Genomic DNA, 26,391 nt, shown 5'->3' with positions numbered 1-26,391 from the left:
TAAACAAATAAACTGTTGTTGTTGTTGTTATAATTATTTTATAATTATGTTTTATTGTATCATTAATGCAATATATTGTATTAATTTATTAATAAGAATAAGAATAGTAATATATTTAAATAGTAAATAATAATAATATAATGTATTAGTTTATTATTATAAGCAAATAAATAATACATAGTTATTAACAATAAATAAATTATGATTATTGATGTTATAATTATTATAGAATTATTTTTATTTTATTATTAATGCAATTAATTATTAAACACTGTTTTCTTCTTCTTCTTCTTTCTTCTTCTTCTTCTTCCTCTTCTTCTTCTTCTTCTTCTTCTTCCTCTTCTTCTTCTTCTTTTTCTTCTTCTTCTTCTTCTTCTTCTTCTTCTTCTTCCTCTTCTCTTCTTCTTCTTCTTCTTCTTCTTCTTCTTCTTCTCTTCTTCTTCTTCTTCCTCTTCTTCTTCTTCTTCTTCTTCTTCCTCTTCTTCTTCTTCTTCTTCTTCTTCTTCCTCTTCTTCTTCTTCTTCTTCTTCTTCTTCTTCTTCTTCTTCTTCCTCTTCTTCTTCTTCTTCTTCTTCTTCTTCTTCTTCTTCTTCCTCTTCTTCTTCTTCTTCTTCTTCCTCTTCTTCTTCTTCTTCTTCTTCTTCTTCTTCTTCTTCTTCTTCTTCTTCTTCTTCTTCTTATGTTGTTTTGTAAATGCAGTCTAACTGATAATGAAGTGGATTACCACACATCACATTTTTCCTAACAAATCTCGTAAAGCAACCGTGTTTTAGTGTGTACTTGTGTATGCATGCTTAAGTATGTAGGTGCGTGTGTGTGTGTGTGTGTGCCACCCACTTGCTGAAGTTAAAGAGCAGCCGCTCAAAGACGAGCACGGGCCGGTGCTGCTCAGGATGGTCAGCGGTTGACCGGCAAACAGACAGAACACGGCACCAGCTAACGCCGTCCCCACAAAGCTCTCCAACACGCCCTGCGCAAAACCACAAACACACACATATCAAGCGGAAAATTGAAAGCAAAGACTAAAAAAACTAAAACAGGAACTCTTATCAGATTTGGGATGTCAGCTGTTTCTTGACAGGCCCATTTTTGCCTGACTGTCAAATCTGAAAACGCTTAATCAGACAAACACCTGTTCCAACACAACCGGCTGGGGTTTTCTCAGGAAGAGTCACACTACTGCACGCCGTGTTTACGCCAACACGCCTCGAAATATTCAACTGAAGAGCATAGTAAGAAAACCAACTGAAAGGTTTACGGATATTTCCTTCAAGCCTAAAATAATTAAATGCTATGCATATTTAAAAAACAAACAGGCAAAACACCTGTTAAAAACTATACATATATTTCCTTCCTATTAAAGTATTTTGGGCCCTATTTTACAGACTTTTCTTTTACAGAGTTTATATGCATTATTTTTGATTCCCTGATGAGGAGAGATTCCTAATGATTGTCACCTGCTGGACGACAAAACAGACCTTAAAGAATCCCATAGACTTAAGGCTGCAACATACTCCGCAAGAACAGAGAAAAAAGTTCTCGCTCCCCGGGCTGCCAGAACAAAATTACCTCATTTATTTTCGCAGCCCTGTTTGGGAGTTCTCTCAGCTCGTTCTCGACACATCGCCTGAGCACAACTTTCTTCTTGCAGATGTCCGAGAACTATCGTCTGATTGGTCATACATTTAATGTGGCCGTAGTTAATGCGGAGACACGCAGATGATCGGCACCTGCTTTTCTCGTGACGTATGGAATGTACTGGCCAGAACAAACTTTGTTCTTGTTCTTGCCACCTCGAGAAAACGAACACATTTCTTTGTTCTTGCAGAGTTTGTTCCGAGCTTTACACTGAAACTCTTGATAAAGTCTTGACAGCTCAGTTTTGCTGAGTTATCACAGCATATTTAAACTCTTCTGCATTCAGATTTGTCCATTTCTGTCACATAAGAAAAAAAAATCTTGCAAATCTTTTTGAATCATACGTATGAAATAAAAAGGTAAAATTATGACCTCAATCAAAAATGTAAGAAAAGTAAAAAAAATAAAAAATTAAAAAGTCAAATTATGACATACTAAGTCATAATTCTGAGTTTAAAAAGTTTTTATTTTTGATCTCTTGACTTTTTAACTAATAATTTGTGGCTCATAATTATAAAATAAATTAAAATTAAAAATTAAAACAGTAAAAATTGTAGTGGCTCAAAATTTTGACTTTTATCTCATAATTATAACTTAATATGTCCATTTCAAAATGTATCTCACAAATATGATTTAGTATGTCAATTCCGACAAGTCATATTAGGACTTTTTGATTTAGTGGGCTCATAATTTTGACTTTTCATCTCATAATTATAACTTAACATGTCAATTTCAAAATGTCTCTCATAAATATGACTTAGTATGTCAATTTTGACATGTCATAGGACTTTTTAAATCATAATTTTTACATTTTAAGTCATGAATTTGATTTTCGACTGTCGAAGTCAATTTCAACTTTTCATCTCCTAATTGACTTAGTATGTCATAAATTTGAATTTTTATAATAATTTATCTCATATTATAACTTAGCATGTCATAATTAATTTCATACTGTCATAATTATGATTTCCCAGTGAATTGTGTCTGAGTGTATTTCTAACAAGCATGTTTGCATATTTAGCTCCAAACACAAGTCATCGGTTTATAAACACGTGAGAGAAAAAATCTTGTGTGCAGTTCAGTAACCTGCAATCTGCACCTAAGCTATTATTTGACGTATCTGAAGCAGGCTTTATAGGTAAGGGCAGAGGTCACGAAAAGGATTCCCTTAGAGGGATTTTTTTAGAAGTGAATTTGTGTGGATTTTCTGTGCGTGTATGTGTGTGTGTGTGTGTGTGTGTGTGTGTGTGTGTGTGTGTGTGTGCGCGCTTGTGTGTAATCTGAGGATATTTATAGCTGATCCTCCTTAGCCTGTGCCATATAAATGCACTGCTAAATATATGTCCAAACTTTGCAGTCACTGCACATGTCTGAAGTACCACGCACTATCCTGTGACTATTTATATAAACAGTTGTTCGAAGAAAATCACTGTTCCTCTCTCTCGCTCAGTATAGCGCGGATCAAATCACAACATGCAACATGTACATCTGTTTCCAAACACCCAATCTAGGAAACACATAACATATATTTGACGTGACATGTTTAATAATCAAACAGCTATCTGTGGCCTTTAAATCCCTGGAGCTGTGAACACAATGTCAGCCAACTTTTATTTCCAGGAGCTGAATAAACCCACAACAGCCGAACACGACTGAAAGTACAACACACAAACTCACAGCGGTAAAGACTCGAACAGTCTAACCTGCATGTTCTCCGTGGCGTCTCCCAGCAGGCCTCCGAAGGTGATGGCGTTAGTTACGGTACCCAGGTAAATAAACATGATGGCAGACAGAGACTGAATGTGGACAGCGTCGTAAAAATCGCTGGCAAAAAACGGGAGTTTCCTCTTGATGTCCAGAATGAGACCACCGCAAAACCTGTGAGGGATAGAGATTGTGTTTTTTTTAAGGACATTTTTTTCCCACAGGCAATCTTAAAAATATGCTGACATTGAAGGGATCTGCTTTTTATTCATATTACAAAAATATTATATGATTTTAATATTGCATGCACCATCAAAAGTAATACAGCGTTTCTAACATATTTTTTCAATTAATTTCTCCCAATGGGATTTCAAAAATGTCTTTATTATAACTGTTATACCATTATTTGCAGCTGTACCATACAAATAAATAGTTAAAAAATCATATGTTGTGATTCCTGGATTTTTTTTTTGAACAGCCTGCTATTACTTGCAATATATTACTTGCAATATATATAATATATATATATATATATATATATATATATATATATATATATATATATATATATATATATATATATATATATATATATATATATACAGTGAGGAAAATAAGTATTTGAACACCCTGCTATTTTGCAAGTAATAGCAGGGTGTTCAAACATATATATATATACACACACAAGTCCACTGATAATCTCCCTCGATCTGGGACTATATATATATGGTAAATTATAATAATAAATATTTTGAAAGTAAAGAGAGCTCTTTTAGTGCATTAGACTTGTTTTGACTCTCTGATTGGTGTAATTTTCTGTGCAGCATCATGGGAAATGTAGTTTTTCACCAGGAATTCCACTGTTAAACGTGGTTGTTTTAAAACTAATGGGAAATAATGTGGACTGACGGATTCAACAGAAGCAAATACTATCGATTAGATTACATCGGGCTGTCTTTAAAGGTTTACAAGTCCCTTTGGAGAAAATGAATGTGATTAGAAGACTTCTTTCAGAAATATTATAAAACTCCAAACTTGTGAACGGTAGTGTAAATATAATAATTGTGCAATTTTACTGCACGGTTTTAAATAACAAAACTAATATAAACTGCACGGTGCTCATGAACGTGTATTTGTGCCCGTTTATACACTCACTTGCCCGTCATTTTGAGTTCATCACCGACCGCATGGCCACCGCCGCCACCTGGACTCCCATCATGAGGCGTACTGCCATTCATCTGAAAACCTTCCCCTCCGGCAATAATGTTTTTACTAAAAACACACACACAAATACATTTCATTAGTTACTGGCTGTCATATAGTTTATTAAATTGACAATGATACTGTAAGATCAATGGTTGCCGGTACCGTTTATCAGCAGATGGGATGGATTTAGGAGGTTCGATCCTGATGTCAGGATCCCACTCTCCTGGAGGAAGAACAATGACCTCATCTAGGAACTCATCAATCCCTGCCAGCAGGTCGCCACGATCTTTCGCTTTATATGCTATGTCGTGAAACACCTGTAGGACCCGAAATAAACTATGAAAACACTGTTAACATGCAAATAAACACACAAAGAAGAAGACTTTCACACACACCTCATCAGACATGAGCGTGGCGATGGCACGTCCGATCTCACGGTATGAATTGGCCTTTCCTTTGGGCCCAAGCAGAATAAAAAGGAACCTACAAATACAAATAGATATTGTTGTAACTATAGCAACTGATTTATGAATTACATAGCTGGAACTAGTGAGCAGCTTACCGTGTGGGAACAGGAACCTCAGTGAGACCCCCTAACATGACGGATTGCTGAAGACGCACAAATGCCACGAAGGGGGCGTCCAGAAAATCCACCTCCCCGACTAGCACGTTTGACGCCTCCGCATCCCGAGGAACTTTCTTCATGAACTTATTATTCAACTAGAGAGAGAAGCAATGAGAAAAACATATTTTAATTTCACTCTAGGGGCCAGATTTACTAACAGCTTCCGCCAACCAAGCGGCAACCTCCCGCGATCTCTCTTGAAGTCAATATGGAAGTAATGTAAACTGCAGTTCCTCAACTGGCCACTAGGGTCCAGAAGGGAGCAGAATCTCATTTAGCTTTACGGTTCAGAACGACTTATCGAAATCCTATGGGTGACGTCACGGACACGGCGTCCATATTTTTTTTACAGTCTATGGCGCCAACACAAACCCTTTTTGCCGTAAAAATAATTACAGTCAGGATTTACTTAAAGGGTAAGTTCACCCAAAAATGAAAATTATTTCATTAATTACTCACCCTCATGTCGTTGGACATCCGTAACACCTTCGTTCATCTTCGAGACACAAATGAAGATATTTTTGTTGAAAGCTGACGGCTGAGAAAGGCCTCCATTGGCATTCAGTACATTCCCACTGACCCACTCACAAGACCCATAAAGGCACTAAAAATATCGATACAAAGTCCATCTCACTACAGTGGCTGTACAATCATTTTACAATCCGACGAAAATAGTTATTGTGCGCACAAAAATCGAAAAAACAATTTAATCCACCAAATTACTGACGCGAACTCGACGCATGCACGAGAATATGACGCAGATCCGCCGTTCGAATCATAGCGAATACATGACCCGGAAAAGGAGGAGTTCATGTCCGAGACCTACACGGAAGACAATATCTTGCCGGATAAAGTCATTATTTTGATTTGTTTTGCGCACAAAAACTATTCTCGTCGCTTCATAAAATGATTGTACAGCCACTGTAGTGAGATGGACTTTGTAACGATGTTTTTAGTGCCTTTATGGGTCTTGTGAGTGGGTCAGTGGGAATGTACTGAATGCCAATGGAGGCCTTTCCGAAGCCTTTCTCAGCCATCAGCTTTCAACAAAAATATCTTCTTTTGTGTTCCGAAGATGAACGAAGGTCTTACGGATGTCCAACGACATGAGGGTGAGTAATTAATGAAATAATTTTCATTTTTTGGGTGACACAAACATACAGTAAAAAACACCTTTAAGACACACAGTAAAAAAAGTTACGCTGAAAAGGTGTGGACTTATTGAACTTATTGCATATACATTTGTAGGATTTTCCCTTTCAGAGTATTTAAATGAATCACGGAAGGTGATTTACTAAGGTTTGCGCTCGACAGTTTACTGGTATTTGCTCCATTATTTACAGCCCCAAAATAGCATGTCTTAAATCAAAAGATAAGTTTTGGTCGTTGTGGAAATAATTTGCGAGTCGTCAGTAGATCACACACATAACTTTCCACCCCATTGGCGCTTTTATGGGATTATGCTCTCACACTAATTTGCCTTGTTTAAGTAAATCTGCTTTGCAAACTGCTGTGTGTGTTCATGTGTTTTGGAGGAGAAGTCGCTTTGGAGATGCACAAGTTGTCCGACATCTATATCTTTATCCGTAGAACCACCTTCAAATCTAAATTGTTTATTTACCGAAATAAGCGATAAGTCTCTTTATGAGATCATATTTAAGTGGCATATAAAGGTCTAATAAGATTTAAGCCGAGTGGAAAGAAACAAGCTCACAAGTCACAACTATATAAACAAAAGCATCTGTGTCATAAAGCACTTCATTAGCGATATACACTGGGATGACAGACAGTCTGACACAAAAGAGGTCCTGTGTGTGTGTGTGTGTAATGTTTGCGTTCTGACTGATTTTAATCTGAGGTTATCAGTATAATTACTGCAGTAGCGGGAATAACACACAACAGAGCTCTGTGCATTTGACAAGGCATTCCTGCTAATCCACAAATATTGACGCAACTGACGACAGCTGCCATGTTTTGTCCTTGTGTGAAAGACCACTGAGTTTCATTGTGCGCTACTTCGTTTGAAGAAAGAGTTTCTTTTGTCCTGTTGCACTCATTCCTGTCCTAGAGATGTCACGCCCAGGGCTGTAGCCATTTCTAATCCAAACTTCCCACAGGAGAAACAAGTCATTTATCCTGCCTGTAATGAACTCTTAGTGGGAGAATCTCACAAAGCCTTCTAAGAACACACCTGAGTCCTAATTCAATAGAAAATACCACAGCTATTTAAAGAAAATAAACCATTAAGACAATATTTTTTGGTGATGAAAAACATAATTCTCATTATTATAGTTTATTTATATAAAATTTATATTTTAATTTAAAAATATTTTAATTTAAAAAAAGTTTTTATTATATTATATTTAAATAATATTATTATAATATAATTTTATAAAATATATATTATTATATTATTAAATTAAATTAAATTACATTATATAATATTATATATATATATTTACATTTAAATGACACTAATAATAATGGTTAATATTTGAAATATTATGATATTATTATATATTATATAATAAAAAATAAATACCTTATTATATTATTAAACTGCCAGGCATTTATATAAAATGGCTGTATGCATAATACTAATGATACATTTGGACTTATTATCCTTATCCGTGCTTATTTGTCAGGAAAATATTTTCTTTTAAATTATTTTTCTGATGCAAATTATAACTTCTTATGTTGGGGGAAAATGTGACCTGGACATTTTTATGAGCTTCACGTACTTAAACAAAGCATAAATCTCCAACACACAGTCAGACGGTGCACACAATTGTACTATAACACATGTCTTTGGGTAATATTTTCTTGCAGAATCAATCTCTTCTTCTACATGTGAAGAAACTGTTAACACACAGAAACACACTTCACAGTACCTGTTCTTTCTCAGGCTTGTCTGAGAGATCGTTGAGGCTGTTGGAGGTCAGGTTACGGTGGGCTGTGGTTGGACTACCTGCAGAAGTCGTACAAGGTCAAAGGTCAAACACTGAGAAGCTGCTCAAACACTAAAAACACATTGTGGGAAATACAGAAATATTTTTAGAAGCAAAGATGCCCAAGGGTTTCAAATATAGGTTATGATATATATCTACATCTCAATAGATTCCTTAACTAACTTGCTGGACAGGTTATAGAGAACTAAAAACAGGATTCTTAAAGGATTCATTTTAGTCCTTATCTGAAAATGTACAGTGGACTAGACCTTATCTTCAGCAGCAATCTTACAGAGAACCAGACTACAGGACAGAAACAGCAAATCAGGCTACATCTTCAGCTACAGACTTACAGAGAAGTCCCATGCTGTTGCTTCTCTGCATCTGAATTTGCTCTTCAGGGTCAAAGTTGGTAAAGCAAGGCACAGTGTGATCAAGAGGACGCGCTTCACACACACACACAGAAAGAGAGAGAGAGAGAGAAAAGACAGGGGGCATGCATGTCAATCAAGACAAGTGGGAGGGACAAGAGACAGGGAAGAGAGAAAAGAAAGCATTAGAGCAGAGAAATCAACTCAAATTTGGTTCAAAGTGCTGATTCAGAATTGAAATTAAAATGAAAGAAGACAACATTCACGGAAATCAAATCATCACCTTCTCTTTGACTTTTAAAGATAAATGATCACAGTTTAAAAGGAAGACGTCACAAAAGTTAGAGAACACAGAAGTTGTAAGATGTCAATGTAGCGTTTTTCTTGTGGTGAGAGTGGTTCATTTATATGAACAATAGGAAACAACTGATTCCCTGAAATATATTAAATAAAAAGGACTGTGTGAGAAAGCATTCGATTTTCACTCGCCTGACTGTAAACTTGTTTAGTACAACATGTGCAGTACATTAAAAACAGTCATGTAGTTATGCACCGCTACTTTGAACAAACACTGACTTTCTGGAAAGTTACAATATTATGAAAACATGTCATCTATTGTCACACTACTAAAGAATGCAGTAAACACTTCTTAACATTTGGACAACACTACTAGTTCTATAAACATTGAAGTTCACATTAAAAACCTTTCGCTTTCATTCTGAGAAAATGCATTTTAATCGGATGGTGAAAAGTGTCTATGGTGGTGGTGTTTGGGGGGTGAAAAGCAACAGAAACTAACACATCTCGTGTGATCGCTTAGTGTTTCAGCGGCGGAAAGACAGCTTGTAAACAATAGGTCACGTAGCATTTACCCCATTCAGTGTCTACAGCTCTTAGTTCACTAAAGAAATATATATATATATATATATATATATATATATATATATATATATATATATATATATATATATATATATATATATATATATATATATATATACTATATTAGCCTATATATTCAGGAAACGCTGCACCTTGAAAATTTTACCTCTTATTAAGTTATTTGCGGATTTATCTTCTTTATGCGGGTTGTGTATCGCCACGGCTCCTCAGCGCAGAAGTATCTATGGTTTTGAAGTGTGAGTGGTTTGTCTATCAATGCACAAGTAATCAATGATGATTGTCGTTTTGAACTTTTTAGATTACAATCTGCCATCAAATGATAAATGTAATTATTAAAGCTGCTGTAAGAAGAGGCCACAAATGATCCGCCACCTGCAGTATTCACACATGTGATATAGCCTACTAGCCCAGACTCCTTTATGTATACAGATGTGACATAATGACACAAAGCTACCAGTACCACTCAAAACAACTGTACAAATGACTGCGCCCACAGCTAGGTGTTTTCAGCAGGGTACCTGGAGTTTTCAGATTACTTAAAAACGTTTTGGAGGACGCACAACCTAAAGGTACAATATATACATTTTGTCCCTCTAGTACCAACAAAAACATTGTTATTGTTGTACTTCGGCTCTGTGATTGGGCAGTTGACTTTACAATAGATAATGCTGACCATGTTGGTTCTTGTTTTATTACAAGCTCGTGTTCTCTTTTTACCAGCAGTCACTTTTTTTTTTTAAACAGGTTATTCCCTGGAAGTTCAAGATTTAGCTGCTTCATGTCAGCCTTTTTCGCTTGTTCTTAGCTAAAAACACTTAGTTCTTTCAAAAATATATGTGCTCATTAATGTATATTTACTTCTTTCAAGTAATGAAGTATTCTCGTAAGTTTATAATACGCCATTAAAAATACATACGGGTGAGAGGTTCGAATGCTGGTCGCCATGTTGCCCCTGCATCTTGAAAGTACAGTAGCCAAAGAGGGACATACCCGTAAATTCAAGCTTCATCTTTCGCGTTTTGCCGGATTGCCGTGTTAATCTTGGACTAAATCGGCCACCGTAGGAGTTCAAACGAAATCGGAATTGAGAGGAACAGAAACTATTATTCCCTGGATGGTCATATACCTTTACACCGCTAGATGAGGGAAAATATCACACAGTGTAGCTTTAAGCCAGTCACTCCCAAAACAAAGAGAAACATGATTAAATTAGTACTAAAGTATTAACATTTTTCTTTTATTTAGAGAAAGACACTATCAGGATCTACAGCTCAGTTTCAGCAGCAAATTTCAGAAACCAAAACATGTTTTTTAAAAACGTTTCTAGTTTTGAGGTTTGCTGGGAGGGTTTGAGGTTTGAAAATTAAAAAACCAACTGCATCTTATCAGCACATTTGATTAGTTGCAATTTTGAAACATCAAAGGATTTTCAGTTTTGCACAGTGCAAATGTGCTTCTATACCGCTATGAATGCAACATTTGTAAAATGAGCGAGGGACGGATGGATGGATTGAGCAGATAGATGCTGAAAGTGAAGGAGAGATGTGGAAACCGATAAGAGTTTAAGCGAGAGGTTTAATGTGGCAGCTGTGTTACCGTTCTCCTGGCTGCTGAACAGACGACTCGCGCTCGACACGCTTTTTCCAATATCTGCCAGCGAACGCAGGTTGGACTTCTTGGTCTGGTGGCGATGTTTCCGTAGCAGAGTGTACATGACCATCTCCTTCAGGTCGGCCTTTAGCTGCCCGCTCTCGATCTGACTGTCAGTGATGATTTCTGAAAGATAGACACAGATTTCATTATGGTTTTACTGATGCTTTGAGGAACCCAAAAACCAAAAGACTAATCTCAAGGTCTTTTTTCAACCATGAACCATTTCATATACTGAAGTGCAGTTTTACCAACGATCTGCTGAAGTGAGTTTGCCTCCATGTCCAGCTTGATGGTTCCTTTCTCGATGCAGTTTTTCAGCTGGAATAGCGAGTGAAGAGACAGAGTGGCCACATGGGGTTTACTCCACCGTTCTCCACCCTTCTCCACCTTCTCTTCAAACTTTATCCATCTGAGAAAAACATAAAATACACACATAAATATTTAGACAACGGCTGAATTAAAATCAGAGCACTGTGACACCATCACAGGTACTTATGAAAATACAACATTTACCACAATAATACCAAGTTTTTTCAGCATGACATTTACCATCATAATACTATTTATTTTTAGTCATGCACCTTAATCATACCATTGTTTTACCATAGTATATGTATATATGCGTGTGTCTGTCTGTGTGTGTGTGTGTGTGTGTGTGTGTGTGTGTGTGTGTATAATAAGAAATGAGCAGCAAATCCAGAATGATTTCTGAAGGATCATGTGACACTGAAGACTGAAGTAATGATGCTGAAAATTCAGTTTTGATCACAGAAACAAATTACATTTTAACATATATTTAGAACAAATAGAAAATTGTAAAAATGATTTCACAAATGTACTGTTTTTACTGTATGTTTGATCAAATTAACGCAGCCTTTGTGAGCAGAAGAGACTTTTTTAATCATTTTGAATGGTCGTGTATATGAATATGGCATATCATGGTTTTACCATCACTGGACCAGAGTACAATCACAGTATCTTTTTATGTTTGCAAGGACTTAGTATTATTATTTATACTTAGTATAGGAACACATAACTTATATTTTTTTTTCATTTAAGCTTATACCATTTGGCAAAACGGAGACAGAAAGCTGTGTAACTTTGCCTTTCTGCGGACTAACTGAAAGCTTTGTGATGTAAAATTAAAATCAAAATGATTCCAAGCTTCCTAAAGCTCTTCTGGCCCTGTTATCAGCTTACCCATGCCTGCTTGAGCGAATATCTGTCTTAGAGAAACGATACCCAACCGCACACAGATATCCTTTAGAGCCCTGTAATCTTGTGCAGAGAGGCTGTTGAGCTGAGTTTAGCCAAGCGTGGGTATGATATCCGAGATAATAGTGATACATACTCACACACACACTGCGGCCTGCTGTTTTGATATGTTACCTGAGACACAGGTAAAGGCAGAGGCCCATGAGAACTCTGTGAACTCTGTCCTGAGTTTGTGCATCCACACACACACACGTGCACACACACACACACACGTGCACACCCATAAAAACAATGGGCTCTTTGTTAGCAAATGGTTTCATTAAAAAAAAGAGCCATGTAGATCTTAACATGTAAATCTGGACCATGCAAATTCAAAGAAAGAAACAGTATATAAGAGTCGTTCCATGAAACAAGCCCCATTTGTGTCCGAAACATTTGATGTCGAGCACTAAACACAAAAATGTTTGCTATTGATTGCTATGTGAGATTAAATGTTATTAAAAATTTATTAAAAACATATTCTATAACAAATTCATGTTATTATTTAATGTTATTCAAGATTATTTCATGTTATATTTGCATTTTAATTTGTTGTCTTTGCATGTCCATATAACCCAAGTAAAATAAATGCTAAAACTTTGCCATGATAAATATGCACTGGTGGTTTTCCATTAATAAATCACATTAATGTAAAATAAATTAAAATAAAAAATTATATATATATATATATGACCTTTCTTAGAGATGGGAGATGAGAGAGGCCTGTCATTTTCATCATAATATATATATATATACACACACACACACACACACACACACACACACACACACACACACACACACACACACACAATTAAATAACATAAAAAGATAATATTTTGTTTTATTCTTTTTATATTATTCTTATATTTTATATAATAAACCCTTTTAGTTATCTAAAAACAATAGTGACATTTCAGTTTAAATGTCAATGAAAAGGAAGTGACATCCTAAAAGTTTCAGAGAAGCAAATTTCAAAAGCTTGTTCTACTGACATTTAAAATCCTTAAGTTATTTTTCATGTTTCATGTTCAAGAATACCACATCAATATCATGTTCTACATGTCATTTTAATAAACACTGTTTTTTTTTTTTAAACTCAAAAATCTCATTTAACTAAAAAATAGTCAGTTATATAGTTTCAGAAATTACTCATTTGCAAGGCCTGCGTGTTTGTTTGTTTGTTTGTTTGATGTGTGTGTGTGTGTGTGTGTGTGTGTGTGTGTGTGTGTGTGTGTGTGTGTGTGTGTGTGTGTGTGTGTGTGTGTGTGTGTGTGTGTGTGCGTGTCTGTCAGTTGATATGTTCGTGGCAGGAAAAGACCAGGAGATCATCTGTCACTAAATGCACACAGGAAGTCAAAACTTCTTGCACCAGATGAAAGCTGCTTTTGTCTTTTTGCTGACGTGTCTTTCCTCGGTTTCTTTGACTCTTGCTGTTGGCCCTGAGATCATTAGTATAACTGAGCCAAAATAGTAAAAATGTTGTCATTATTTACTCACTCTCATGATGTTTATGTGAAGAATAAAACAGTCTGGATTAAATTATGGCAAGTAAATGAGGGCAAGTCGATTTTTGGGTAACACATTTTGTTTGTGTAATTTGCTACTGTTTTCTGCTTAACTCTTATTCCGGCGTCAAAACGCTTATCTAACAGCATTAGACAGGACCACAGAACAGACAGGATTGTGTGAAATACTAAGAACAGTCAAGTGGCACACTAAAATCGTGAGCACTTGGTAAATGACGTGACTGGTGAATACTTTGGCGGAGACAAACCAGAGGTCTCCCCCTTTCGAAAGAGTGTTTCTGACCTACATATCCATCTGAGGACACATCAGCTGAAAACATTAACTGCTGAAGTTAGGATAGCGAAATCAGAGAATGATGCAAAATGGTTCATAAACACAATGGTGGTATTACTGTGGCTCAAACAAGGATAAAGTGTCTGGCAAATGCATCAATGTAAAAATGTAAAAATGTGCAAAATAGCAAATCAAATGCCAGAATACTGTGATTCGTTAGAACATTAAAACTAAACGCCTTAGGAACATAAGATGAATTCGTAATATTACACTAGAAAGCTATTAATATTACTATTCCTGAATACTATTACTATTAGAACTGAGATGAAGGGATAATGGGATAGAAAAATATTGTAAAATATAGCACACTTTTACTATTTCTGTAATATAAAGTTATGGCAAATACAGTAGTATGATAACATGCTAATTTAAATTAAGACAAGCCTTACATCGCAATTTGTATAATATTCGGGCTAACAATATTCAAGATTAGCATTCTTAAATATTAGCATAATTACATTTTGGTGAAAACAGAAAGAGTTGTATGACTAAATGCTATTCTGAAATAAGACAAGTATTGCAAACTGTTCGATATTAGTATTCTTAAATACTAGTTAGGGTGGATAGTGTGTTAATTGAGGTTTGCATGCCGACACAATGTAAAGTATTTGCTCTGGCTCTAGTTTTAAATTATTTTGTTCTGTTTTTATGCCTGTTGACGTTGTACACGCAGAATGTGGCGGTTGGTCGTTGTTGTATTTGTCCCGCCCCTCCTCCACTGTGATTGGGCAGCTGGGTGAAAAGTGACAGTGATGAGCACTGCGTTTTACCAAAGACTATATACAAAGGAAGACGGTGCACTCCGATTACTTAGGAAGTGCAACGCCCAATATGGTGAATAAGCCCCGCCTTCTAAATGAAAGAGCCAATCGTTGATTAGTAAAGTCATCGCATCACTGCAGCTGCTGTTAGAAGCTCCAGTTGCTATAGAAACAAGCGTTTAGGATTGTGCATGCGCATTAGCTGATGTCATGATTCAAGCATTTAGAAACAAAATTTATGAATTTATAAATTCACGGATTGTCAGATTTCATTGATGATTTCAAATATAAATTTAACCGTAAGCTTTTGGAGTTTTGGAGAACTGGATGTTTCCACATTCAAAGAGATGGGAGCTGCACTTGCAATGCCCGAGAGGTGTTTAAAAGATGGCCGCCGAGTAAAACGCATTGTCTTTAAGGGACTTTGAGTGTGTGCTTGAGTGTGCACTCATGGCGTTTTAAAAATGAGGCGATTCCATTGAAACCAATAGGAAAAATACGCCAGCCGCGTGAAAAAATGCTTTGGTGGACACGTGGCCTAACAGGGATAGAAAAACATTCCTCTTCCATAACAGTAGAAGAAGACCGTTTACATTAACTACTACAGCGCCCCTTGTGGCCATACTTAGAATACAACGTGACCAATGAAACGGAGATGCATTTTTGCTCCGACTTTGAGTTTGAAACATTTCCTGGGTGTTTGTACACTTTACCTGGCTGTTTCCTTCCACTCCATCTCTTGTCCGTCGACGGAAAGGAGCTCGTCGAGTTCGGTGAAGAGCTGCGGCGGAGGTGGGCCGCTGTCATCTTCCCCCAAAATAAAGCGAATCCGCTCTGCTGCCGGAGAAACTGGCGAGGAAACAGAATACCAGGTGTGAGAGAGGCCAGCTTACTACATAAACATGCTAGCCAATACAATCAAACTACAGATTCAATAACAGATACAGAAAAGAACACAGCGGGACAATAGTACTGTGTCTGCTTAAGGTGGGACTGTAATAGAAATCACTGGTTGTTTCCTGATTAGGTGTTATATAACAACATCAAGATGAATGAGCGTTCTTGTAAATTTGAGTGCTACACACCCAAAAAGCAGCCAGTACGTGAGACTTTACTTCCTGGAGAAACAGAAATAGATAGTGTTGCGAAAGCAGACTGAGCCAGAATTGACTCCTCTGTGAGATCTCAATCTCAATTTCACAGGGAAGTTGCCTTGAGATGCAAAGAAAAAAACTGACAGAAAAATGCACAAGGAAGACACTGTCAGCATTTCTCATAACCACAATGTTGTATATGTTGTAATGTGAAAGTTTCGCCACACATTTTGTAAATGTGTACACGTTTAAATGACAAAGACTAAATTCTCTGCACAGGCAAGGCCTTTTAATGGCAAAACTAGACAAAACAAATGGGTTCCAAATTTATTTTTGGGATAATGATAAGATCTGTGTCAACGTCTGAGAAATTAGGTCCAAAAATCCAGTGATTTCTGTGATTCTGGCCTGTCCTGCTGGTTCTGAATTGCAACAGGACTGTCTGCATTGGGACATACCAAGCGCATTTGCGTGTGTATAAACGGTCATGCATGAGCCCAGAATCAGATCATCTGCATGCTTCTTTCAATCTAGCCTCGGGTAAAGGTAAAGACGGGAAGGGACAGGATGGTACTTTTCCTTTCAATGAGACAACATGTGGTCTGACAGACAGACAGACAGACTTCAACTCATTCATCATATTCTAAATACTAAATACCGTACATTTTTTTACGTTTAGACATTGACATTACAACATTGTTATTAATACTTTTATTCAGCAAGGATGCATTAAATTGATAAAAAGTGACAGTAAAGACATAATTTTCTGTTTAAAACAAATTTTCCTGAAACTGTAAAAAAACTGTATCACGGTTTTCACAAAAACACGAAGCAGCACAATGTTTTCAACATTGATAATATTTAGAAATGTTTCTTGAGCAGTAAATCAGAATGAAGAATTCAGCGATGATCACAGGAATAAGTGTGTGTGTGTGTGTGTGTGTGTGTGTGTGTGTGTGTGTGTGTGTGTGTGTGTGTGTGTGTGTGTGTGTGTGTGTGTGTGTGTGTGTGTGTGTGTGTGTGTGTGTGTGTGTGTGTGTGTGTGTATTATACATTGTATACATTTGTACATGGATATTGTGTGTGTGCGTGCGTGCGTGCGTGCGTGCGTGTGAGTGTACATACACACAATGTCCAAGTACAACTATATAGAACACACACACACACACACACACACACACACACACACACACACACACACACACACACACACACACACACACACAATGTCCAAGTACAACTATATACATATCAAATCAAGTCATGCATGACTAGTATACCTATTGTTATGAATTTCTGACTGTTTATGTGTTTGTCTTTGTCAAACTCATTTCAAAACGTTTTCTGAAAATTTTAAGAAAGTTCTGAATTCTTCGACTTGACTGTTATGACATCAAATAAAAAGCAATTCAACCTTTCTTAGAATTTATTTTTATCACATATCAACACTGCAGTAGATGGATCTATTTTGGCATCTTTCGAAAAAAACAATTTCAACGAGAAATAAAAAAAAGGTTAACATGTACAATGACTAAAACACTTAAAGATTTCTAGGTCATATATATATAAGCAGCATTATGACATACACTTTATTGCCAAAGGTATTGGGACACTCCTCAAAATCACTGAATCCAGGTGTACCAATTACTTCCATGGCCAAAGGTGTATAAAATCAAGCAATTGGGAACAACAGCAACTCAGCCATGAACTTGTAGGCCACGTAAAATCACAGAGTGGGGTCAGTGCATGCTGAGGTGCACAGTGCCCAGAAGTCACCAATTTTCTGCAGAGTCAATAGCTATAGACCTCCAAACTTCATGTGGCCTTCAGATTAGCTCAAAAATAGTGCTTAGAGAGCTTCATGGATGGGTTTCCATGGCCGAGCAGTTGCATCCAAGCCTTTCATCACCAAGTGCATTGCAAAGTGTCGGATGCAGTGGTGTAAAGAACATCCCCACTGGAATCACGCTTCTCTCTCTGGTAATCTGATGGACGAGTCTGGGTTTGGTGGTTCCCGGGAGAACGGTACTTGCCTGACTGCATTGTGCCATGTGTAAAGTTTTGCATAGGGGGGGTTATGGTGTGGGGATGTTTTTCAGTGGTTGTTCTTGGCCCATTAGTTCCAGTGAAAGGAATTCTTCAGCATACTAAGGCAAAATGTCATGCTTCCAACTTTGTGGAAACAGCTTGGGGATGGCCCCTTCCTGGTGCACAAAGCAAGGTCCATGAAGACATGTACGAGTGATTTTGGTGTGGAGGAACTTGACAGTAACCCAACACCCCTAAACCTTGTGGAAAGCCTTCCTGGAAGAGTTGAAGCTGCTATAGCTGCAAAGGATGGGTCAACTCCATTTTAAACTCTACGGATTAAGACAGGGATGTCATTAAAGTTCATGTGCATGTAAAGGCAGGCGTCCCACAGCGTTTGTTAATACAGTGTATATAGCGACATATTTGCTTATTTGGTGTTATCAGATGTGATACCATTATCCCAAATCATCTGCAATCACTTAATTTGTTATTCTAATACTATAATGTGCAATTAAAACAACTGTTTTAAATTAGAAAAAATGCAAATTGCAACACACTTTATATTTAAACATATTGAAGGACTTTTAGCACTACCTTTACTAAACTAATCTAAGCTAAACTAGCCAAAGCTGGAGGATTGTTTTCCTCCCTCTGTGGCCTGAAACAGCCCCTCCGGAGTAAATAAGGTCATGGTGTACGAAACAGAGAAGGGACGGACATCCCTTCGGCCCATGCCTGGCTCCATGCCTCCTAACCTGGGCTAAAAGTTAACACCTCTTACCACAAGGGGCTAAAACTATCCATTATACACTAGCAAATACTCAACACTGAATCTAGCGGCATTGTTGAAATCAGCTGACCACTAATGCTAAATCCAGCCACAAATCCAGGCCATGAGAATTGTACAAACTATTTATGTAAGAAATGTGTTTGTTAGTTTAACTCAGTGACTTACTGTAAGTAATGACTGTGTGAAATGTGTGATTTCTGTGATCTCACACAATCTGCAGTCGAAGGAGCAATGGAGAGGTAGAGCGAGTTCACAGAGGATAAGTGCAGATAAAGGTGACTATGCACTTGTTTAGCTTGATGCTTTGCCTTTTCAGCCATGTCACTGATTAGGAGAGATTAGCACACACAAAGACCTTTAACTGAGGCTGTAAGGACTGCTTTATCTCCTTCTCTCCCTCCATTGCTCTCTGCTCGATCATATTTATTTCATTCACTCCCTGATTCTCAAGAACATCAAGGATTGCTCAGTGATAATCTGATAAAATAGGTTTTCATTAAATCATTATAAGCCTCAAACCAAACCAGCCAGCTATGTGGTGAATCATAATACTAGAAACTTCGATTTGAAGCAAAACTTTTTTTTGTGGAAAATCAGACACAAATACAATCCCATGAATATAAAAGAACTACAATCTCATGAAGCAGTGCGAATAGCATAATCAAATTAAAAACAATGGAGAAATGTAAAACTACTCAATATAATACAAATATTTAAGTATTTTGAAAGCGTAGAGCAATCGACTCGATTACGCCACACACAGTGCTTCATGGGAGTGGGCAGAGCTGATGAGATCTTTTAGCAAGTTTTACTTTGTTTTCTGATTGGTAGACTTTCTGTACAGCATCATGGGTAATGTTAGCCTGACAAGCCAGACCTACATCAAGATGTTTGGTCTGGAAACTCACCATTGACAGCTCAATCCGAGGGGCGGGATAAACGGTTGTCTTTCAAACTCCCCCTGCACGCGATAGGATAGCGCTGCAACCAACCAGAGCAACGAAGGTGAAACAGAGCTTGTTGAAAAATTAAACATTCTCCGTATTCGATCGGAAAAACTCAGAACACATCGTCCCTTTTTAAGAATTCGAAAGACCGCCGTTCGCCAGTTTCTGTGTTTACTAGAAGCACGCGAACGCATCTCTGCCGTCGTCATTATGGCCCCGCCCACCAACTCTATACAGGATGTGATTGGCCCAGCAAGAGTTAAGGGATTACAGCTCAGAAGGGTATTGGGAGTTGCAAGACGACACGCACGGCAGATTAGATTTGCTGCCGCTAGGGTGCGTCTAGATTTCTAGGCTAGGGTAATGTAGTTTTTCACAATGAATTCCACCATCAAACACGATATAAAAAAAGAAATAATCAGGGTTGACGGCTTTGCAAATACTATTGATTAGCAAACTTATGGCTCACAGTTATCGTTAAAAAATAATTTCCCTATGGAGTAAATAAAGGGAGTTTTTATATAATCCTCATTATTCCCCTTGATTATTCTCATTAGATTCTCTTTTTTACTGATACTGATTGACAGATACATTTTTTTATAATTCAGCAAATACTGCAAGTACTCACAGTATTCTGCCAATGATATATAAATACTTGATAATATAAATTATTAATAAGTTTATTTATATATATGCACATATAATTACTACAAATCTTTATTTATTAATTACTAATTACTGGAGGGAAATATGTTTAGTTACCATGAATATAATGTTTCTATGTTTTGAAAATAGGCTTCTTTTTCTTTACAATTTTGTAAAATGTTGTAGTGAAATATGAGCCAGACATGTTGTTGACAGATCTTGTGAGCAGCTCAGGCAGGACAGAAGAATGTTTCTGTTGTGGGACGATGAAGGTGAGCTCCGGCAGAGCAGAGGGGAAGATCATCAGTAATAAATGACTTCACTTCGGGTCAGCTCCTCACAAAAAGCTATTAGAAGACTTGGAATCGCAGACTACTTTTATGGTACTTTTTTTAGATTACGATTGCACCATCAACTTAGATTTCATTGTAGTTGTTTAGACATTTCTGCCTGACATCCACTGGAGAAACTGGAGAAAATAAAATCCAGTAAAAGAAAAATACATCCTACAAATTAAATACATACACCAAAGTCCCTTTAAGACGGCCATCTTTGAAACACCTCTCGGGCAGCTTTTTCAGTCATGCAAGTGCAGCTCCATTCTCTTTGAATGGGGAAACATCAAATTCTCCAAAACCTCTGATTAAATTTCATATTTGACCAATAAAATCAGACAAAGGTCTCATGTATTTTGTTTCTAAATGCTCAAATAATGACAAAAACTGACTGGCTGTGTCCAAAATCGGATACTCTCTTGAGTAGATACTTATTTGAATATGTAATTAGTTCACAACTGTTAAAAAAGTATGTTCTAAATAGTATGAATGAAATCTGGACGTACTACATTAGCCATGTTGTCATTATCATGTGTGCTACCAGCATCAGTCGTGTCGCTTCACTGCCATTCATGAATCCTCTCCTATGGCCTCATGGGATAGTAATGTGTCCATCATTTGTATGCACATATCAGGATCTCGTGAAGTATTAGGTCATCTAGGTACTTTCTGCCTACTCTGTGAATTTGGACACTATTATTTTTCACCTACTATATAGTTAAGAAGAATGCGATCAGATGCAGAATCAGATGCTGTTACTGTTTCTAATGTGACCAAAGGCAGCTGCAGTGACGCAATGACTTTACCAATTGCCGATTGGCACTTTTATTTAGAATAACACAATTATTATCGCCATATTGCGAGTTGCACTTTCTCCCATTTTTCATAAAGTATTGGCTTTCAAATACTATTTACATTTACATTTATGCATTTGGCACACGCTTTTATCCAAAGCGACTTACATTGTATTCAAGGTATACATTTTACTTTTTTTTTTTTGTCAAGTCTTGCTTTCCCTGGGAATCGAACCCATGACCTTGGCGTTGCTAGCGCCAAGCTCTACTCATTGAGCTACAGGAAAGACCATTTTGATTACATCAGGTACGCAGGGATACAGGATATCCTTCATTTGAGGGCCGTGTCACTTACTGAGTGGTTTGAGGATGCTGGAGGAGGGATCATCCGCGTTCTCTGTGTCCGATTTATCGCTCACGTTTTCCGTCACACGTTCCCTCTTCTCTTTGTGATTGGATCGTCGTCTGTGTCGCCGGCGCCGACGGTAACTCTTAGGCACGTGAACGCCAATGTAGACTGTGTGATGACCTACACACAGACACAACGCATGGTAAGATTACAGGTTGACAAACAAACACACACACTTACCAACACAGATACATACATATCAGAGTGACCTAAAAAGCCTAAAAATAGATGCACAGATAACCGGATTTAAAAAGAATGACATCATTGCTTTAGTAAATACAGTGGTTTTCTGTGTTTACGTATGTGTTGCTTTCAATGATTTACTGTCAATGTATAATCCATTTGATGACTTTTATCAGTGACTTTGGGAGAAACATCGATTTCAACAGTGACGGCAGCAAAAAAAAGCTACTTTATAAGACATTCATTTTCAACGAGAGTTCATTTCTGATGCTCAATACAAACAATAACTGTGTATACAAACAATGTGATGTTATCATTGTTATCATTAACTAAAACCATTAGAAATCATTTTCATTCATTTAAATAAAGCTGAAATAAAATATTATATTAAATAAATATTAAATGTAAAACTTTAACTTAAAAAACTTTGCCTTGGAAACTAACTGAAATAAATAAGTTGAAGTATTAAAATGATTAAAATAAAAATAAAACTGGAATAAAAATAACTTAAAGATAATTACTATAAATAATATTTATATAATATTGTAAATAAATTATTATTAATATGACAAACTATTGTAAAAATATTAAAAACTAATAAAATCACAAAAGCACATTACAAAATAACTCAAATTTTAAATAAAAAAATAAAGAGCTAAATCAAAATATTAATAAATACTGTAAAAGTATATAAATATTCCTAAAACAACACTGATGCGAAGATGAACTTTCTAAAGAGTGAAGCAGGAAAAATGTCTTGACTGTCCGAGTTAAATTTTTACATTTCTTTCCTTAGGAAGAACATACCCTGATGAATCATTCACAATGAGACCAGGAACATGTGCAACAAGGTGTGTTGGCATGCATTTGTGTTTTCTTTTCTCTGAAGGAAAAACTGGCCCGTGTCTCATACTTGTTAGATTATAGATAAATGCCAACAACTTCCTGTACAGCTGATCAGGCAGGAAATGGCAAACCATCTCCAGGAAGTCGATGTAAATACAGAAAGCACGCATGCTTAGTTGAACACACACTCGCAGAACAATAAAAGGACTAATAGCTCATCATCCATCAATCATGCTTCAGTCATCCTTCACTCCATTCATTTCAGGTTTGACTTTAAATAAATACGTCGACCAGCCGTTATCTGATCATCTGACCATCATGTGAAAGTCCAAAGTTCAGGGACAACAAGCGAAAGAAACATATATAGAAAGAGCATGAGTGTGTGAAATGCTCTTGTTTGCAAATGTGTGTTTGATCTGGCTTTGATGTGGAGATATTTTTAGATGTCTAAACCTGTAAGACTTTATAAATTCTACAGCTGAGAGGGGAATTTACTCCCAGTCAACTGTGCCAAGGCAATTATTTGTAAGCTGCAAACATCACAAAAACCTTATTCTATGATGAGCTACATTTGCAAGGAAAGAGACGTGACAATAATTTATTTAACCTCTTATAAATCATACTAAGTGATGTTTTTTTTGAGAAAGTAAAAATGCAGAATGTTTCCTGTGATGGGTAGGTTTAGGGGCCGGGGCAGTGTAAGGGGTTAGCAAATACGGTTTGCACGGTTTAAAATCCATTACGCCTATGGAAAGTCCCCACAATTCACCAAAACACGACGTGAGTGTGCGTGTGTGTGTGTGTGTGTGTGTGTGTGTGATGGGTAGGTTTAGGGGCCGGGGCAGTAAAGGGGGATAGAAAATAAGGTTTGCACGGTTTAAAATCCATTACGCCTATGGAGAGTCCCCACAATTCACCAAAACACAACGTGAGTGCGTGTGTGTGTATCTCTGTGTGTGTGTGTGTGTGTGTGTGTGTGTGTGTGTGTGTATGGATTAAGATAGTAAAAATCTTCACGTGTAGAGCTTTGGTTTGTTACATCTGCAGCACTCATAATCCTCTCCTGCCCTTAAACACAAATTACTACCAATGCAAAAAAAAAAAGGAAAAAAAGAAGAAGAACTGATCCTCGACAGAGAGTGAGTGAAAGTGAGTGTGAAACTCAATCCAAAGTAACTAAGAGTCTTAGGGATCTGCAGTCGTCACTGAGACACAGAAGATCGTATATCCCACAATATATTTAAGTGCATGTGTGTGTGTGTGTGTGTGTGTGTGTGTGTGTGTGTGTGTGTGTGTGTGTGTGTGTGTGTGTGTGTGTGTGTGTGTGTGTGTGTGTGTATGTGTGTGTGTGTGTGGTGTATGTGTGTGTGTGTGTGTGTGTGTGTGTGTGTGTGTGTGTGTGTGTGTGTGTGTGTGTGTGCCCTTGTTTATATTACATTGTGGGGACAATGAGATTGAAAACCTGAGATTTCCTACATTGTGGGAACCAGCCAGCAGTGTCCACACTTCAAAATGCTTATAAATCATACAGGATGAGTTTTTTTTTGAGATAGTAAAAATGCAGAATGTTTCCTGTGATGGGTAGGTTTAAGGGCAGTGTGTGTGTGTGTGTGTGTGTGTGATGGGTAGTTTTAGGGGCAGGGGCAGTGTAAGGGGATAGAAAATACAGTTTGTACGGTATAAAAACCATTATGTCTATGGAGAGTCCACACAAATATAGTGAACCAGACGTGTGTGTGTGTGTGTGTGTGTGTGTGTGTGTGTGTGTGTGTGTGTGTGTGTGTGTGTGTGTGTGCATGATTCGTACCCTCGACCTCCTCGTCACACACGTTTTTGATGTAAGACGCCCCTCTGTCCACTATGGCTTCATCCTCCATTCTGAAAAAGAAAAAACATAGAGAAAGGGAAAGTCAAATACAATGAAACTATAACCCAGACTGTCAAGAAAGAGTAAACATGTTTAATCTCGCCTTGCACACACATGTTTCTCAGAACTTTCTTCTGAAGGAGATCACACACTTAAGTTTAACCTTTCCCTTTTACTTTTACTTGTTTATCAGGCGTGTAAACCTGAACCAGGTTTTGATTCAAGTCATCACACGTCTTTCAGTGAGGACTGGATGACTTGGGGGTGTACTCTTTTGTCTTGAAACAATGAGAAACCACAAAGAACTCAAAATAACTTAGCAACCACATAGTAACGCCCTGGCAACCGCTCATAATATCTTTGTATTCTGCTGGAAAAATTTGTGATCAGAGCAGAGTAGACCAATCACGACAGACTGAGGCATCTGACCAATCAGAGCAGAGTAGACCAATCACAACAGACTGAGGCATCTGACCAATCAGAGCAGAGTAGACCAATCACAACAGACTGAGGCATCTGACCAATCAGAGGCTCCCGGACAGGAGGGGTTTAGAGAGACCAAATACTTTATCGAGCCATTTCATATGATGAGAAAATTAAATGTTTTTCTTACATTGAATGCGTGTAAGCCAATTGCAGGAGACCACCCAAACAAAATGAAGAACCTTTATAATAGCACAAGGGGGCACTTAAAAAAGAAGAAGAAGAAGAAGAAATAACTCTAAACATTGGAATGGTATGGGCTGGACAAGATATTTAATTCACAAAACAACTCGTGAGAACAACGGCTTTACATTATTACACATTCTCCCTTCCTATTCTATTATTTCAGTTTCTCTCCAACACGTTTATCCATGCAGTCAGTGATGTTAGATTCACAGCTGGTCTCAGTCTCAGTGCGTAAATATCTCGTCATCTCTTACAATCTGTTATACAATAATTTCATTGAAACATTATCCATCCTCGCGTACAGAGAAGTGAAGATTTCACATTATAGATGTCATTTCTCCCGGCCGTCACTCTTTAGAATGAGGAGAAGGCCAGGTGGTCGTGTAACCTGGTTAGATGAGTTATGTTATCTTGTGATTAATATACGTTAAACATGAGCCAAATGTACTGTAATCTCTCTGTCTGAAGCCGGACTGCCACATGGACATAAACTGATGGATCAGCATCTGACAATCGGCTTTCTGGCAGCGCATCAACTCTCTGCATTTCAAACTAAAGAAAGTTTATTCATCCCTAGTGGAACAAAAGCGGGAAACAGAACTGGAGATGTATTTAACAGATGTTCATCAAGCGGTGCGAATCTCACGAAACCAGTCAAAAAACATTCCTGGTCATATTTCACCCCAAAAGTAAAAGAGACAGTTAAGATATTATATATAAAAGTTAAAATATCTTGATGCATTATGATAATGTGAAATTTGTGGGTAAAAAACAAACAAACTTAATTTATTATGTATATAATTTATTTTATGTTGATAGTTTTAATAATACTGATTGTATTGTTTTATGCTAATA

The 26,391-nt window shown here is 37.2% G+C and overlaps 1 protein-coding gene across 1 annotated transcript in view; it reads right to left on the bottom strand.

Annotated features, from left to right (window-relative positions):
• Window positions 1-26,391, bottom strand: part of slc4a4b (solute carrier family 4 member 4b) — a 68,607-nt gene that overhangs the window by 19,428 nt on the left and 22,788 nt on the right. The window contains exons 2-11 of the mRNA XM_067424529.1: window positions 24,808-24,878; window positions 21,918-22,091; window positions 15,640-15,775; window positions 11,297-11,457; window positions 10,992-11,171; window positions 8,065-8,141; window positions 5,111-5,268; window positions 4,944-5,031; window positions 4,711-4,865; window positions 4,498-4,614 (exon numbers count right to left, since the gene is read on the bottom strand). Of these exons, the coding sequence (XP_067280630.1) occupies window positions 4,498-4,614; window positions 4,711-4,865; window positions 4,944-5,031; window positions 5,111-5,268; window positions 8,065-8,141; window positions 10,992-11,171; window positions 11,297-11,457; window positions 15,640-15,775; window positions 21,918-22,091; window positions 24,808-24,878 (1,317 nt within the window). The remainder of the gene's footprint in view (window positions 1-4,497; window positions 4,615-4,710; window positions 4,866-4,943; window positions 5,032-5,110; window positions 5,269-8,064; window positions 8,142-10,991; window positions 11,172-11,296; window positions 11,458-15,639; window positions 15,776-21,917; window positions 22,092-24,807; window positions 24,879-26,391) is intronic.

This window comes from Pseudorasbora parva, chromosome 18, assembly GCF_024679245.1.
Source record: "Pseudorasbora parva isolate DD20220531a chromosome 18, ASM2467924v1, whole genome shotgun sequence".
Lineage (NCBI taxonomy): Eukaryota > Metazoa > Chordata > Actinopteri > Cypriniformes > Gobionidae > Pseudorasbora > Pseudorasbora parva.
The sequence above is the reverse complement of the archived record's forward strand: the minus strand, read 5'-3'. Positions and strand labels throughout refer to the sequence as shown.